Source organism: Ursus arctos, unplaced genomic scaffold, assembly GCF_023065955.2.
Source record: "Ursus arctos isolate Adak ecotype North America unplaced genomic scaffold, UrsArc2.0 scaffold_6, whole genome shotgun sequence".
NCBI classification, from domain to species: domain Eukaryota; kingdom Metazoa; phylum Chordata; class Mammalia; order Carnivora; family Ursidae; genus Ursus; species Ursus arctos.
In genome coordinates, this window is record NW_026623078.1 from 19,870,870 (window position 1) to 19,888,757 (window position 17,888).

Genomic DNA, 17,888 nt, shown 5'->3' on the forward strand with positions numbered 1-17,888 from the left:
TGCACACACTGCATTAGTACCAGGATTTTTCTGAGGTACCGCAGAGACCCTCTTCAGGTTTTGTGACTTAAGATTAAGTGCATTTCCAAGTAGATACATGAGAATGAAGCTGTGCAGACCCAATTGTCAAGCTCAATGTAGTGCAAAGCCCAAGACAGTAGTATCTCCAGTAATTTCCATTCTTATTGAATTATTTTCTTTGACCTCATCACCAGCATCGAATTGTTCAGCCCAAGGGCATGTTCTTGTAGGTCTGACTCTTTGCAGAGTTTGCTTATTTTGGATCCTGCAAGAATGATTTTGATGTCACATCTTTTGTCAGGCCACCAGCTGATTACCATGATCTGACTTTAAAAGAAGACACACACAACTTGAAATACGATTATTTCATCTTAATAATGTGACTTCCCACAGGCAACATGAGTCTCCGGAGGGGGGCGGGGCCTCATTGAAAACTCATGTCAGTGATTAATGGATCCATTCAAATTGCCTCACTTGGGTCACTACAAGCAGGAAAAGTGCTACAAAAGCATTTAACTCCCCCACCCTCCCGCAACCAGTTAAAGGTGTGGAGGAGGGAGCTGGCTGTTGCTGAGGGGGTAGGTACCAATCATGGAGGAAGACCCTTAAGGATGGCTAAATATGCAAGCACTGACAATAAGAAAAGATTAGGAATGAGGGATAAAATGCCAAAGATCATTTTCTTTGTCTCTTCTCCTTAGAAATGGAGTCCCCAACTCTCCATTCAAAGGAAATTAAATAAAGATAAACAGATATCATAGGATAGGATATCCTTACTTGTGCCATGTTTCCCAAAACCAGTTGTGTGTTTTAAGGCATCTCTTATATTCCCAGCCATCCACAGGACATGGGCATTTATCAGTATGACCAGTTGGTGCTCAATGTCAAATAAAAGATATTTTAGTTGATAATGGGCAGAAAAATATGATTTTATGTTTTAAGGATTTGGGAGGGTTAGCTAAAAAATTCAAAGAAAAGAGGTGATTCGACTGGCCGTGATCACCCTCAGTAGATATTATTACTAATCTTCACCATTTATTACATCTCCTTCTCAACGAATCTAGTGTTTTAATTTTTTTTCCTACTGGCAGAGGAGAATAAGAGAAGTAATTTTTGTATTCCACCCTTGAAATAAAATTGAAATAGAATTAAAAATATTTCTCAACCAATTGTATCATGGTATAAATAAAACCCATTCATTTTGTGTAGACATTTCAAATAACAAAATAGTAACATTGAAATAATTCTACCCATGCAGTGACTGAAACACTTTTCTTATATTCCATGACATAGGGAAGAAAGATAAAGAATTAAAGTGAATTAGAAAAATCCATTTTATGACTTGGGTTTATAAAATAGTTATGGGATCCAAGTGTATAAAATGTTATTGGAGTTGATTATTGCCAACACTTTGCAACAGTAATAATTCTGGCTTTTCAATTGGCAATATTTAGAATCCTACTGTAGTGACCTGATTTTAAATACCATATTATAATTATTAAGTTAAGAGCTAGTTTTTACTCTATTCCATGATTTCATTAAATGAATGTAAGATGATGGTTTAACATCGACAACTTATACTTTAAATTTCTTTATGTGTATGCAATATACATCCAAGAACCAAATTCAGTAAGTGACATGAATGTTATTACACGAGCATTGCATTGTATTGTCCTTTGTCAGTCATTTCTTCTGTTCAATAAATACTGAAGGACACAACACCTTTTGATTTTTCAAGAGCTTGCTTTTTCTTCTGGACTTTGGTAATTAATTTGGAGACTTTCCTCACATGCTGCTTCATCTATTTGAATGGGACTGTTTTTGGCAAAACAGAAGGGAACAGGACAAATATGTTGCAAACCCTTCTAACTGGAAGTTAATGTCAAGCAAAAAGGGTACATTTCAATGGTAAAGAGCTCTTTTTAAAAGAGATAAAGCATCCTCCTTCATCCCTAGATGGAAAGGAAGCACATGTGATTTTTCTACCCGTGAATGCAATCTGGTAACCTCTGCATCATTTCTTCAGCATTTTTGTTCATATTGGCTTAAAATTCAGGTGCATGAATATCCTTACATTCACATAGCTAGCATTTCTAGTTTGATTGCAAACATGCAATATTTAATGCATTAATACCCCTTTAAATTAATAATTTGATCATCTTTGGAATAAGTGGGCAAGACCATTTTTTCAACTCTTACTTCTAATGCCGTGGTTAATAGTAAAGCTAAACTATGGATAACAAGTGCTACTTCCAAGCTATATTTAAATGGCAGAAGTTTCTCAAGCCAGGGAAATGGAAGAGTCTTCCAAACTCTTTCAAAGAAGGCAATCCTAAACCCACGACTAAGATCCTGGCATTCTTGGTCTTCCACTCTGCCGTCCTTCATATTTTTACAAAATTGTGATGGGAATCCATGTAAGGACCGCCTTGCTCACAGGGATCTACGTTAGGCAAAGAGACTCTGGATTCCCGCCCTGTCTCAGATGCCAAAGACGCCAAGGAGCCAGATGTCCTAGTAGCTACCTACCTACCTGATCTTGAGAGAAAATTTTTACTTTGAGAAATGTTACCTTTTTTTCCCCCCAAGTTCTAATTCTTGGCATTAAAAAAATTCACAGGTGGCACTTTTATGAGTCAATATAAAATGACTCCATGTCCTGTTTCAGTATGAAAAGCTCCTCTTGGAAAGACAGCATCTCTCTACCATTTGCATGGCGAGGAGAGACATTAAGACAATGGCTTTCAATGAAGATAAGAAAGCAAACAGACTCAGTGGGTGGGAAGCAGTACAGTTCACAGACATCAGCGTAATTACATCTTTCTCCTTTGTATTAGGAAAATAAAATTGCTTCTTTATGAGTGTCTTTTACTAAAAATAATTAAAAGAGGGAAGTCTGAGTTCACAGGGAAAGTCACCATTAAGCAGCTAGAAGTAAAGCATTTATACAGCTTATTATTAAACTCAACAAAAAAGTAGTGGTACATGATGACAATACGGCCTAGCTACCCTAGAAAAATATAATTGCATAGAAAAATTACAAACTAAAGCGATCCATTCACAGTTTCTACATATATTCTCATCGTACACTGATCTCGGCCTCTTCTACATGGGAAAAATATCTTTGGCTGACAAGGCAGAAGCTCTCATGTCTTCACCAGAAATATGGCATTGGATGGGTGCTGTCGTGGGATGAGGGACAGCAGGGGGCTTTCTACGTGAATTGCAGCAAGGCAAAATATTCCATTTAGTGTCTTCTAACCCTAGGAGAAGCCTCAGAATTTTGGGGGCTGCCCGTCAAGAGAATGAAGGGCCCTCAAACTCAGAACCTCTATCCCCACAGTCAGCAAGGCAGCTTCTCTCCAGTGTGTCCCAAGGCTCCCCGACACGCTAAATTGCAGGAAGGCTGTGTCTCTGCTGGGGTGTCAGCTCTGGGTGCCACACATCCACGATGAAGATCAGCCGGAAAGACGCGGCGTCCTGCCACACCTCGTGCTCGAAAGAGTCGTCAAAGATGAGCACCTTGCCTTCTTCCCAAGTCCTGTAACAGAAAAACATGGATTCAGACGGTGCACTTTCACGGTAACCTTTGCGATCCGACCAGAAAATTGGAACACGAAGCTGAGATGGAGTCTTCCCTTGGTGATTAAGAAAGAACTCCAGGATTTTTACCATGAACACAGTCTTCAATGCTCAGCCCGAGAGTATGCAAAGGACAGGGGATTGGTGATAAGGCCAGGCAGACTGACCTTATCACTGGCCCTGCAGTTACTCTTGGTCTGAGCCTAGGTGAGGCGTGTTGAGGCAGGCAAGCTGGCAAAGGCGTGCCCCGGTGGCTCAGGGCCACGGTGACTTCCTGGCCAGTGACTGCATGAGATCCTCCCCGGCCTTTCAGAGGCTGCTCTAGACCTCTGCATAGCACCTGGGGCTCAGGCATCTCAGTGCCCTGCAGGCTACCCTGCATGGTGTCAGCCGTCTCCACATGATTTCCTCAAACCCTTCCATTTGTTGAAGTTCCATTTCATGGAAGAAAGTTCCATTTTATGGAAGGGCAGGTTGGGGTTGACTTTTGTTTGTATTTTTAATGTCATCTGCAACGCAAGCGGGTTATCCATGGGATATTTTAAGTCAATGCTGCGAAACACCTTTTAAGGCCTCCAGCATTACTGCGTAAAATATGTGTTCAGGAGCTAAGACCTAAACATAGTGCTCGTCTAAATAAAGCAACCAAGAGAGAAATGCGCAGGGGCAATTACACAACGCCTTCCACATCCAAGGAAAGTTTATTGCTCGTGCTAATGTTCTCCTCTTGTTAAAATAGGCATTAATTGCCAATATATTACATGCTGGGTTCCATTTTTAAGATGAAATTTTTACTAGGAAATTTTCTTTAGATATTAAAATTCCACTCAGGCATTTGAAATTTTATGTCAGGGATTAACCAATAATTAAAATTATAGGATAGAAAATGCTAGCTTGATTTCAAGTTACTGCATTATCATAAGGAAGTTTGCCTTATGAACAACTATTTGTGTTTTCTTATGCTCATTACTAGGTGATTAGTCAATATTACATTAGGTAATATTTCATATTGCAGGGTTTCTCAGCCTTGGCACTAGTGACATTTGGGATCAGATAATTTGCTCTTGGGGGTTGTCCTGGGCTCTGTGTATGTTGGGCAGCATCTCTGGCCTCTACCCACTAGAAGCCAGCAGCGCGCACTCTCCCAGCAGTCACGACAACCAAACATGTCTCCAGTCATTGCAAATGTCCCTGTGGGGTGGTGATGGGGGTGTTGAGAGGCAGGTTTGTCCCAGACATACTGCATTAATACGACAGCCAAATTTCTCAGTTACTTAAAGTGAATGATGAAGTAATGAATATTTGCAAGTTAAAAATTCCTTGGAATTGAGAATCAACCTCCACTTATGCCACCCATGCCCACCCTCCTGGCCCACCTTATACACTGTCTCACACACCTAGCCTAATACCTTGCCTTCAATACACATGGCTGCTTAACTCTTCGGTATGATTCCTCTTAAGGATCAAAGGGTTCTACTGGAGTTCCATCCAAGTGTAACCAACAACAGAAATATAGAGACACAGGAACAAATGACACAATTGTATTATTGCCATGCAAAAACCAAACTTGAAAAAAAAGGCAAAGTTAAGAAGAGAAAAAAAATGACAAGAAAAAAGTGAAATGACCCACAGCTTATACAGTTTGGTGGTGATTTTCTAGATCTTAATGTTTTTGGTGGGACTATGCAATGTCTATGGGTACCACGGACAAGCCTACATATAGGCAAAAGATAAGGGGCTGGCGTGCTCTCAAGAGGGAAAGGCAGCACGGGGGGGGGGGGGGGGGGGGGTAGGGTGGCGCAGCAGCGATACTTACAGCAGCCAAAAGGTGGCAGCAACCCAAGGGTCTACTGATGAACGAATGGGTAAGCAAAGTGTGGGAGAAGCATACAATGGAATATTATTCAGGCTTACATAAAAAGGAAATCCAGACAATGCTGTAACATGGACATTAAGACATTTTGCTACGTGAAATAAAGCCCTCATACAAGAACAAATATTGTGTGATTCCACTTATAGGTGGTACCTAGAGTCATCAAATTCACAGGGACAGAATGATGGCGAGTTGTGATTTAGTGTGTACGGGGCTTCAGTAAGATGAAGAGTCCTGGGAATGGATGAAACCTGGCGATGTAGCACGATGTGATCGTATATAACACCACTGACCTGTATGTGCATTTAGAAATAGGATGGTCAATTTATGTTCTGGGTGTTTCATCACAATTGAAAAGGAAAAAAGAAGGGAAAGGCAAAGGGGAGCATACGGTAGAAGAGAAAGGGGGAGAGAAACAGCAGAGTGCAATGGAAAAGTTATAGCCCCGAGGGGAAGCAGATTCAAACCTCTTGGCTCTGCCACTTACTACTAATGTGACCTGGGGTGAGGTGCTCCGCATTCCTGAGCCTTTGTACCTTTATCAGCACAGCTGATGTGAGGATTAGCGTATGCTGGGCGTAGAGTAGATATTCAATTAACAGCAGAGAACATCAAACAGAGGAGGCAGGAAAATACAGGAGGAAATAAAGATAAAAGAGGTGATAATGTATGGAAGTGGTATAATGCTACCAAAAATAACCTTGGCTTCATGCCCTGTGGATTTGCCTTCATTTGAGAAAACTGAAAATCTTGCAAGGGCGTGAGATATCAAAAACCTTTCAGAGAATCTGCAATACACACTTGTGCTGCAACGACAAGTGGTTCTCAATGTTTTCTGAGTGGTAGAGAATCCAGAATCTACTTAAAATATTGGAAGTAACTCAAAGACCCAAAGAGAAAATTCTAGGTTGCGCAAACTATTTTTCACTAGATTCTGATGGGTGTAAGAAAGCCAAATGCCCTGATGAAACAATTTTTTTAAAGATTTTATGTGAGAGAGAAAGAGAGAGAGAACGGGGGGGGGGGGAGGAGTAGGGGGAGAGAGACAAGCGGACTCTGTGCTGAGCGTGGAGCCTGACACGGGGATCAATTTCAGGACCCTGAGACCATGACCTGAGCTGAAAAGAAGAGTCAGACGCCTGACTGAGCTGCCCCGGTGCCCCAACACAATTTTTTTTTAAATAAAAAGTCTAGGAGGTATTTCCAAAGAGTTGGATTCCTTTAGGGCCATAAAACTCATGGGGAAGTGTGTTCCATTATCTTCTATTTGCCCTTCCATTTTCTTTCATACATTTTCCCAGAAACAGCAACGATATCCAATTATTTAATGTAGATTCCTTTTGAATACTTCAAAACTGGTGTCTTTCAATCACTTAGGACACCTAAAGTGACAAAAAGTACAGACCTCATTAACCTCAAAGGGAAGAACAACAAAACCCCATCCAAGCAACACGCAGGCTGAGTGACGGGTTAAGTAGAGATAGACAGCTTGTGCGGGAAAGAATGAAGTTCTGCACAAAACAAGACAGAGCTGGAGAGGTCAAAGGTCTTTAGATCTCTTCCAAATGACAAAGACTCATCCTTGCAAGGCCAAGAAACAGTTTTCAGGCCACTTGCTTTGTGAGCAAAGCTCCACCACATATGACTAAGTTATACTCTAAGTATGACATGAAGCGTGCCCTCTGGAGAAAAGATTTCTCAGAGTCACCTTTGAGCTTCCTGACGGCGCTCACGCGGCCCTTCTCTGAGGATTCAGAAAAGCAGGACCAGAGTCGGAATGTTGCCCCTCCTCCCCAGAGGGCTACCTACCCTCGCCTTTAGAATTTCTTACCATTACGAGAAGAATGCCTCTCCATGGTTTGCAAAAGATACAAGACTATCTGGCCGAAGATAAAGCGATATCATGTAATTTCTCAAGTTATAATTAATGATACTGGTATAACAGTGGCGGTACAAACCTATCAACCCTAACCATGTCACGGAATCATCATCAATGATAATGATGCTACTGGGTGCTTACAGAGTCTTCCACCTAAAAACTTGATTGATCGTATCTCAGTGATTTTTGCCAGAATGTTCTGAGGTAGGCAAGAGACATGGTTCTAACTTTCCAGCAAAGGAATCCTATGGAAGCAAGGTCAGATGTCTGCAGTGATAACCGTGATTCTGTGGGAGAAGCAGAAAGTCGCTAGCTTTGCTTCCAGAGCCCAAATCTTTGGCTCAAGATCACGGGACTAGGGGATCTTCTGAGTGCCCATAGGTGCTGTGGTGAGGTGGCCTGTGTGTGGGGCATGGAACAGGCTAAGTGGAATGCAGAAAAGGGTCAAAGAGCTCAGGAACGAGGCTACTTAACACAGTGCTTATTAATTCTGATCTATTGAAATCCCTCCTTTCTGACTGCATTAGAAATCCTGGCACATACTAGAATTGAAATGTTAAACTCTTCTCTCTACCTAATACATTCAGACAGAAACATACACACACATTCTTTATCTATCTATCATCTATCTATCTATCTATCTACCTATCTATCTATCTATCATCTATCATCTATCTATCAATTATCTATCTATCTATCTATCTATCTATCTATCTATCTATCAATCATCTATCTATCTATCTATCTATCTATCTATCTATCATCTATCTATCTATCATCTATCTATCATCTATCTATCTATCTATCTATCATCTATCAATCTATCTATCTATCATCTATCTATCTATCTATCATCTATCTATCATCTATCTATCTATCATCTATCTATCATCTATCTATCTATCATCTATCAATCATCTATCTATCTATCTATCTATCATCTATCTATCTATCTATCTATCTATCTATCTATCTATCATCTATCTATCTATCATCTATCATCTATCTATCATCTATCTATCTATCTATCTATCTATCATCTATCTATCTATCTATCATCTATCTATCTATCTATCATCTATCTATCATCTATCTATCTATCATCTATCTATCATCTATCTATCTATCATCTATCAATCATCTATCTATCTATCTATCTATCTATCATCTATCTATCTATCTATCATCTATCTATCTATCATCTATCATCTATCTATCATCTATCTATCTATCTATCTATCTATCTATCTATCTATCTATCTATCATCTATCTATCATCTATCTATCTATCTATCATCTATCTATCATCTATCTATCTATCTATCTATCATCTATCTATCTATCTATCTATCTATCTATCTATCTATCTGGAGAAAGCACTTTTCTGGAGTCTAGAACACCTGTGTTCTTGTTCTGACAGCTGTGAACTAGCCACGTGGTAAAGCACTTCACGTAGGGGCCTCAGTTTCCCCATTTGTGCAATGACAGAGGTGGATAAGATGGCCTCTAAGGCTCCTTGCAGCACTAAAATTCTCTTAATTTTCTGAGTTAAGTAAGTTATTGGTTAGGACTTCAGTCTTCACATTGTATTTCATAGGATATAGTCAACAAGCTTTCATCTGAGAAATGGGTATAGTATTTGCTATTTTATTTAATGTCAAAATATAATTCCAATAAAAGATGGCTAACTTCACAAAGAAGCTCTCTTCCCAACAGACTGTATATATACGCACCCCTGATGTATCTCCCAGCCCCTCACGAAGAGCCCCTGCCCGGCTGCCACATGGCTTCCCTCCTCTCCACAGAGGCCCTGGAATTCTGGGTTATGCCCTCCTGCCCACCCCGCTGCTGCCTCTGTGGAAACTTCGGGCTTCCTTCTCTTGGCCCCAGGTCAACCAGTAGCAGGGGCTCTGTCACATAGCTGAGAGAGCCAAAAAAGGACAAAGAAAGAGAAAAGGCAGGAGAAAACTCCTAAAGCCTCAGATAGGATGCCACTGCCCACTCCCCACGTACCTCTAGTTCCAGGGTGGGGACACAGGGAGGAACGGGAGAGGTGCAGGAGTGGGGGGGTGGAGCGATCAGCTGTGCTGCTGCCGGTCCTCCTTTCTCCAGCACCCCTCCTGGCCCCATACCTATCAAACCCCAGTCCCCATCTGCATCTGTCCCATCCCTTCACCAGCTCGGGGCCCGCACACCCTTGGCTTCCTACCTCGTCCCCTAACTCTTTAAAGTCCCACCTCCTCCCTGTCAGAGCACGCACTCCAGGTCACATGAACCACATCTGATCGTGGAGGAGTGCTTGGTCTCACTCCCTGGAATGTAAGGGACAAAAAGTCCCCATTTCCGCAGCACTCAGACAAGACGACAATAAAAGATCCAGTACGCTGAGTGCACTCGCCACATAGTTCTCTGTACATACAGTTCCGTGGGCGTCCCTAGGATTGCTTTACAACTCAAAACCATAGAAAGATACGCTTTGATTCTCGTCTCAGAGACAAGGAAATCAAGGCTCTGACAGGTTATGCAAGTTGTCTAAAGACCGTGAGGTAAAAGCTTCGGAGGGCTGGCCCAGGAACCTCCACATCATTTAATATTGCCGTAGCAAAACGGACTCCAGCTTTCCAATTTCTCAACAATCATTTCAACAAACAAAATGTTTGCACATGATTCGTATTCCCTGTGGAGATGTTGCTGGGTATCTGTGTGGACGAAAGCCATCAACACACTGTGCCAAGCAGAGCAGGGACTAAGAGACTCTACTGATGCTTTTAATTCACCCAGTTGCTCAAGGAAAGGCAGAAAGAGGGCAAAATGCTACCTGTTCAATAGCAAACCTTCAGGAAAGCTATCTGGTTAAAATGCCATTTTCAACCTGCAACCCCAGATGGGCAGATTTGAATGGTGACTTGTGGATAAGGTCACATTACCATTTGGATGGAAGATGGTTATATTTTGTGAAACAGAACAGCTAGGATTCCAGGGAAGATTTTAAGACTTTAATCTTCTTGGATGCTTTATAAAAACCAAACAAATGTTGCCTATGAACGATTCATGGTGGCTCTAAAAAATTAAGTCTTCTCTTACTGTTAATATTTTAGTGGGCCTTCCACAGGGTCTCCCTAATTAGAAACTTGAGAGATAAATGAAAAAAATATGTTATAAACTACTTGAAGTATGCTACGGGAGAGGGCCATTATTTCTAAAGCAACAGAGAGGGAATTCATTTCTTCAGCACGCTTTCCTGGTATGTATTGGTCTTGTCTAATATTTCAGGCTGGCCATTTGCAGGCAATAATGCAGAGTCTCCGGGAGAGCCACACGGTCACTCTTCTTTCCTGCAGCTTGGTTCTAGTATGTCCTGGAGGTCCTCTGGGAGACTCAGTAGAAAGAATTTCTGTCTGGGATCATCCAAAGCTTAAAGAGCTTGGCCATGCCATGAGGGTAAAAATTAGTTCCCACCTGAGGGCGGCATGTTTATCCACTGACTCAAGTTCATTCAGCTTTGGATCAAGATCATAATGAGCTCATCTGACAGACCACAAAGCATGACCTACCAGGGTGACACAAATGGCCCAAAATGGAGACTCTCCAGCTGCTTTCTCTACTTGGTATCTTGTTGTCTGGAAACGAAAACCACCACTCACAGTGATCAGCTTTTAGGTACAGGATGATCATCATCAAAACCCCAAAAGCCCAGAAACCTATGCATAGTGAGGCTATGGAGCTGAGGCTACACAGACCCTCAAGCCAGACTGCCTGGGACCAAACCTTGGTTCTGATATTGTAGTGGGTTGCAAGGTGAACTCCCCCAAAAAGTATGTCCACCTGGAAACTGTGAATGTAACCTTATTTGGAAAAAGTGTCTTTAGAGTTGTAATAAAGTTAAAGATCTTGAGGTGAGGCCATCTTGAATTAGGCTGGGCTCCAAATCCAATGATAAGTACCTTTATAAAAACAAGGGGAGGGGTGCCCATGTGGCTCCGTCGGTTGGGCATTCAACTCTTGATTTTGGCTCAGGTCGTGATCTCAGGGTCATGGGATCGAGCCCCATGTCAGGATCAACAGGGAGTTTGCTTGAGACTCTGTTTTTCCTTCTTCCTCTGCCCCTCCCCCATCTCTCCTTTAAATAAATAAATAAATAAATAAATAAATAAATAAATAAATAAATAAATCTTTCTAAAAAAAAAGAGAAAGAGAGAGAAGGGGACAAGACACAGGGGCAAGGTGCTGTGCTGGCAGGGGCAGAGACTGGGGCGATGTGTACAAGCCAAAAAATACCAAGGACAGCCGGCAGCTACCAGAAGCCAGGAGAAAGGCAGGCACGGATTCTCCCTGGGAGCCTCTAGAAGAACCCAACCCTCCTGATTGCTGACTTCAAACTTCGGGGCTCCAGAACTATGAGAGTGCATTTCTGCTGCTGTGAGGCATCCGGGTTGTAGTGATCTGGTATGGCCGCCCTAAGACGCTCACAAACAGCAGCGCTTGCTAAGCTGAGGGGCCTTGGGGAAGTGACTTGGCATCTTCATACCTCGGTCTCCCCAGCTGTAGAACCGACGATTTAATCATCCCTTAGGATTGTCGTGAGGATCGATAAGTAACGTGTGTGGCACCCTCCGAGCTGCTCCGCACAGCCAGCGCGCTATTTATCTCTCCTGTGCCCCTCCTCCTCCTCACGGATACACATCCGCATCTGGGCACTGTCGCTGAGTATCAAGATCAAAATCGTATTTACTTTTCTCTGTTGTGCTTCTGTGTTTTACAAATTATGTCCAAGGAATGTGCCTCATGCATCAGAGGGCATTTATGCATTTTAAATGATCACTGTATTTGCACTGATAACAGGCTGCCCACGCTGTGCTGTGTTTCGCAGTGATGGAATATCTAAACAACACGCGTGCTAGCAGGGCCCACACGGCGCCGGAGGAACAGCCATGCGATTATTAATACCCGAGAACTCCGGCGCACAAATTGTTACGAGCCAACTACTCTTTTGGAAGTTGAGAGGCTCTGAAAATTGCTTCCTGTTGCCTAGCACAAGGAAGCCTGATTTCCTGGTATATGTGTTTCTCTTCCCACCCTAACAGTACTTCTACAGTAACAGCCTGAAACTTCCAGGTTTCCTATTATGGTCTTTCTGTCTCCGGAGTTTAGAAGCTGCCTGTGTGCTCGTCAGGTATCTAGCTCTTCTCACTGTCAGCATTACACACTACTTTAATGGACCCATGTCTCTTAGGAAAAACACTATTTTTGTAATGAAGTACTTCACCTGACCTTGAGGGAAGGCTTACTGAGGACGAGAATGTAACACACTATAAAGTACAAGAGAAGGGACCCACAGAAGGGTGCCGACCACGATGAGGTGGAAAGGCACTGCGGCTTACGGACTCGCCAGGGCCAGAGACCTGGAAGCACTGCATCCTCCGCAAAATCGCCTTCCTGGCCCGACCCTTGGTAGGGGCGTGGAAAGTTCTTTTTAATAATCACCGCAAAATACACCACCTGCAAGCTACTGTTATCCGCAGGTACTTCCTGTCACGTGAAGTAGGTTATCTTTCAGCACGGTGGAAACGAGAGGCTGCCGAGTGAACGTCCTCGCTCAAGCTCACCCTCCACGTGAGTGGCAGGACTGGGGCTCCTTCGGGTAGGTAACAAGACAGTTACCCTAATCACGTGTTCGACTTGAGGGGAGGGGTTGGCAGTCCCCTCCTTGGTCACGCACAGGTGTTTGCTGGGAGTCGGGGGGGGGGGGGCGGCACACTGCGCATGTGCTGCCGGGACACCTCTCCCAGCGTCACTTCTGCGGTGAGAGCCCTGCTTGGCTTCTTGTTTAAGCCTCTGGCACTATCCACCTGCTCCCTTTCCTCGCCGCCACCCACGTTCCTTCAGCCTGGGTTTCTCACTGCCTCAGGCCTCCGATCACTACCTCAGTGCCTGCATGTCCTTCTCTCTACCTTTTCCTAAGTGGACTTCTGTCCAGTGATTTTTCCCAGAGTATCTCTAAGCAGGACAGACTTGAAATGTTAACAAATAAATGGAAAGCAGGAGGGACGGACGGAGGGAAGGAGAGACAGAGACGGAGATAACAAACAAGTTTATAACCATAGGCAGTACTCAAGAAACAGGCCTGGTGCTCTCCACTGTCTTCACTGCCCGTGGTTATTTGATCTTGTTCCCCAGCATTCTCTCTGTATTCCCTGGGTCCCCCACCATGTCCTCACCCCTCTTCCCTTTGGTGGAGGCCCTGCAGACCCAAACGGAGTTCTCAAAGGTTGACAAGATCCATCCATCTGGGGAGGAACCTCTGCAGTTCAGCTATCTCCAATTCTCGTCCTGGTCCTGCCGACTCTGCCGCCCGCTGCCCCATCTCCCCGTGGTTCTCCTTTGTCTTTGTCTAAGTGTGGCTGTGTTTACGGAGTCTCAAGCTTCCTCCAGAACCTCCTGCTAAGTCTGCCCCTTGCACCTTTATGTCTAGACTTGACTTCTCTCCTGAGCTCCAGGTATCTATATCCTGCCGACTCCTAGATGATTCCACGATTGTGTTCAAATAGCAACTTAAATAAAATATACACAAACACGGAACTCATGATCCATTTCCCTGAACTTGCCTCACACCTCCCAAGATCGTACTTGCTAAAGCATCAACAGCCTTCTACCAACCAAAATGGACACCGCCGAGTCACCTTGAACTTCCCCTCCCTTGCATCACACTTGGGATTCATTTGAGTCAATCTTCGTATCCCCTGTGCCTGCTTGTTACTCTCCTGTTGTTACCAGCATCCCGAGTCCAGCTCTTCTTGGACGGGCTGCTGTGACAAGGCTGTTAACTGTTTTTCCTGTCTTCCCCCACAGCTTTCTCCCATGGCTTCCAGAATATCTTCCTGACAAAGCTCTGATCCCACTCATTTTTATTCAAAGCTTGTACGATTGGGCTTCTATTCCACTCTTTCACTTTCCAAACTTAGTCTAAATGTGCTGTTAAAGCTTTTAGACTAGAGGGTGGCTCTAACGTCTTGGGGGACCACACAGGCGAACCAAAGCCTAAGCCAGAGTCTGTGCACTTGAATCTGAGGAAGTGAAGCTGAAGAGCAACCAGTCGCGAACAGCCAACCCGGTTTCCCCAACATGGCAGCCACATACACTATATGCAGTCGAACACTTACTTTGCTTGGCTTCAGCATCTTCTATAGGGAAACCCTGCCCCTACCTCCTGTCCTGGCACGGTCCTAACCACCTTTTGTTTGACACTCTCTGATGTGAATCGGTGTATGCTCCAATAACCTCTTGAAAATTTTACCGTGCATCAGTTTACCTACACGATGGTATCCTACACTCTTGGTTGCAGAAATCACTCCATATTCTTCACATGTGCCCTATCATTTCTGGCTTCTGTGCCTTTGCAGATCCTGTTCTTTCAGCCTGCAGAGCCCTCTTCTCCCAGCTTTGGATTTCCAAACCTTCCTGTCTTTAAAAATCACCACGGCCAAGATTCTCATACCCCAGCAGCAAATGGGCTACTTGGCCATTGACCCATCTGTAGCATTTTTATCTCTGCCTCTCTTATGACTCAGAACATGTGAGCCTATACTGGGTCCCTGATTAGGCACGTCTGGCAGGGGAAGGCCCCCATCGGATTCAACTCTGAATCCTTGTGCTGCTGGGCCATCCATGTCCGGGGTGGGCAGGTCTCTGCCAATAACCGAACGAGTGACTCCGTGTACTCATGAACAGCCCTCTCCCTCAGACCTCAGCTGAGGACCATGACAAATGCCGAAGAAGAAAACAACTTGGATTCTGCCCTCCAGGAGCTTATAGCTTGGAAAGATTAGGCTAACATATGTTAATTGATAAAAAACAATGGAAGATAAAGAATAGGATTACTGAGAATATACACTATATACATTCTGTTAAGTCAGAAAAGAGGCTCCTTTTTATGAAATGACATTGGATCTTAGTAATAGGGTTTTTTTGGATGGGTGAAAAGAAGGGCCTTCTAGGTGGAGGGAGTAATCAGATTAGGAGAGCGAAAGGCAATGGGGAGAAGGGCCTAACATTCACCATGTCCCACTCACGCTAGGATGTGGGCTCAGTGCCGTGTATGCATTATTTCATTTAATCCTACAACAGTCCTGCAAAGCAGACAGCATCAGTGCCAATTTTATAAGTAAGGAGGCTGAGGCTCTAGGGGATTAAGGAAGCGGCCAAGGTTATGCAGGATTAGGTGGCAGAGCTGGGATTGGAACAAGGCAGCCTGCTTCTGCTGTACCACGCTGCCTCCTCCAGAGCAAAACACAGAAACATCACTGGGCATTTTCTTCAGGAAGGGGGACTCTCTGCACTGATGAATCACTCACGTTGCAGAGCAAGAAGCACAGTGTGTAATACGTGTAGGGCTCGGTATAAGGTAGCTGACTCTGAACGGAAGTCTGTCCATCTGGAAAGAAAAGCGAGAAGGCTCTTCTTCAAAGGGATGAGTGGTATGGGGAGAAATGATGAGGAAGGGCAGCCTGAGAATGGAGGGCTGTCTCCAGACTAATAGAGAGCAGAAAAAAGGGACAGAGGCTCGAGTTTGGATTAATATTACCCATCCCAGCTTCCTTCAGTTACAATGGAAGAGAAATAACCCAACTGAATACAGAGTGGTTAAAATGAACACCCATCCTCACAGGTGATAGGAAAGACGATGATGGCGGGAGACATACTTGGTCTCGTTGGCACATCGGATCTTGCAGCCTTCCTTGGGAATCACCAAGCCCAGGTGCATTCGGAGTCTGCAGTTGGTGGGCCCCGTGTGTGGCCACACGTGAGTTCCTGGGTGCATGACGGAATATTTGATCTGCGCAGAAAATACAACAAACTGGTCATCCATTTATTGAGGGATGGAGGAAGTGCTAAATTAAAGTGACAGGATAAAATGAATGTCAATTTGAATTTGAACCTTTGTAAGGCTCAGAATTTATATTCTCGTCTTACTTCTTGGATAAGGACTCTCATTTTCTCCCAACATTTCCTGTGCTCAATTCTGACACCAACCACATGAAATTATGTTTTATCAAAGAGAGAGCGAAAAAAGATGCCTTCGTTGGGCCAAAAATAACGCTTTCTTTATAAAGGTCACCACTCCCTTCTTCCTAATAACGAACTGTGTTCTTCCCATCACTGAAGACACGCTTGGTACCTGTCCTCTTCTGCATCCTGTTGTCTCGGGAAATTTATCTAGTAAAGAACAGGTTTTAGGAGCTCCTTTACAGGCATTTTCATTTTTCCTTCCTAGAAGAAGACATGATAAAAATCATTGTTAGAAGCAATTCACAGTAAAACTCCTTACTAGGAATGAGAAAGCTAAGCACACATAAGAAAACAAAGTGTAACGGACAGTGACTGGCAGAGCAAGGACCAGAAATGTCCAGTGTTGGACTATTTGACTAAGGCTGTCTAATGGACAAGGTGAGTGTTGAATACTTATTCTCCCTGTGACAGGTAGAAAAATGCTCCCCCCCCAAAGGTGTCCATGTTGTAAGCAGGTTATGCTATATGACAGGTTATGCTATATGACAAGGGGAGAGAGCAGCTGCAGATGATATTGAGATTTCTAATCAGATGACCTAAAAATAAAGAGATTACCCTGGATTAACTGGATGGGTTCCATGTAATCAAAGAGTCTTTCAATGTGGAAGAGGGAGGCAGAACAGAGGGATACAGAATGAGACACACTTGACCCGCCATTGCTAGCTTTGAAGATGGAAAGCAACTGCAAGCCAAGGAATATGGGCAGATTCTAGAAGCTGGAGCCTCCAGACGGAATAGAGCCCTGAGGACACTCTGATTTAAGCTCAGTGAGACCACTGAAGACTTCTGAGCTCCAGAACTGTAAAGATAAATACATTTGTGTCATTTAAAAGCCACTAAGTTTGTGGTAATTTGTTAGAGCAGTCATAGAAGACTCCCTAAGAAAAAAAACAGCTTCTATTTCTAACCTAAAAATGCATTTCTAGGACTATATCAAAGAGTTACCTAAACATTTTTAATTGGAATTGAATGTATTTTTCATTGTACAGATCATACCTTATATGAAAAGGGGAAAAAGGAGCGCCTGGATGGCTCAGGCGTTAAGCGTCTGCCTTCGGCCCAGGGCGTGATCCCAGGGTCCTGGGATCGAGCCCCGCATTGGGCTCCCTGCTCTGCTGGGAGCCTGCTTCTTCCTCTCCCACTCCCCCTACTTGTGTTCCCTCTCTCGCTGGCTGTCTCTCTCTCTGTCAAATAAATAAATAAAATCTTAAAAAAAAATAAGAAATGGGGAAGAAGTATCTGAGAGATGATGTCTTCTATGAGTGACTGTATCGGGGACACAGATTTTGGGAGATAGTCTTAAACATCCTGGACTATGCAAATTTCTTCACCACTGACAAAATAACTGTGTCTATAACTGTGTCTTAGGGAAGACATGTTTGGAAATGTACACAGCATTATTTGTTCTTACGTAGGAGTAAAATAATGGATTTTTTAAAAGAAAAATGTTAATTCCCTATTCAAGAT

General features: G+C 43.5%; 1 protein-coding gene across 14 annotated transcripts in view; it reads right to left on the reverse strand.

The window, feature by feature from the left end:
* Positions 1–2,831: 2,831 nt before the first annotated feature.
* Positions 2,832–17,888, reverse strand: part of ASPH (aspartate beta-hydroxylase) — a 210,232-nt gene continuing 195,175 nt past the window's right edge. For all 14 annotated transcript variants that reach the window (XM_057308038.1, XM_057308049.1, XM_057308035.1 and 11 more), the window contains 3 exons: positions 16,531–16,622; positions 16,055–16,188; positions 2,832–3,562 (listed from right to left, as the gene is read on the reverse strand). In XM_057308038.1, coding sequence (XP_057164021.1) covers positions 3,412–3,562; positions 16,055–16,188; positions 16,531–16,622 — 377 coding nt within the window. In that variant the 3' untranslated portion in view covers positions 2,832–3,411. The remainder of the gene's footprint in view (positions 3,563–16,054; positions 16,189–16,530; positions 16,623–17,888) is intronic.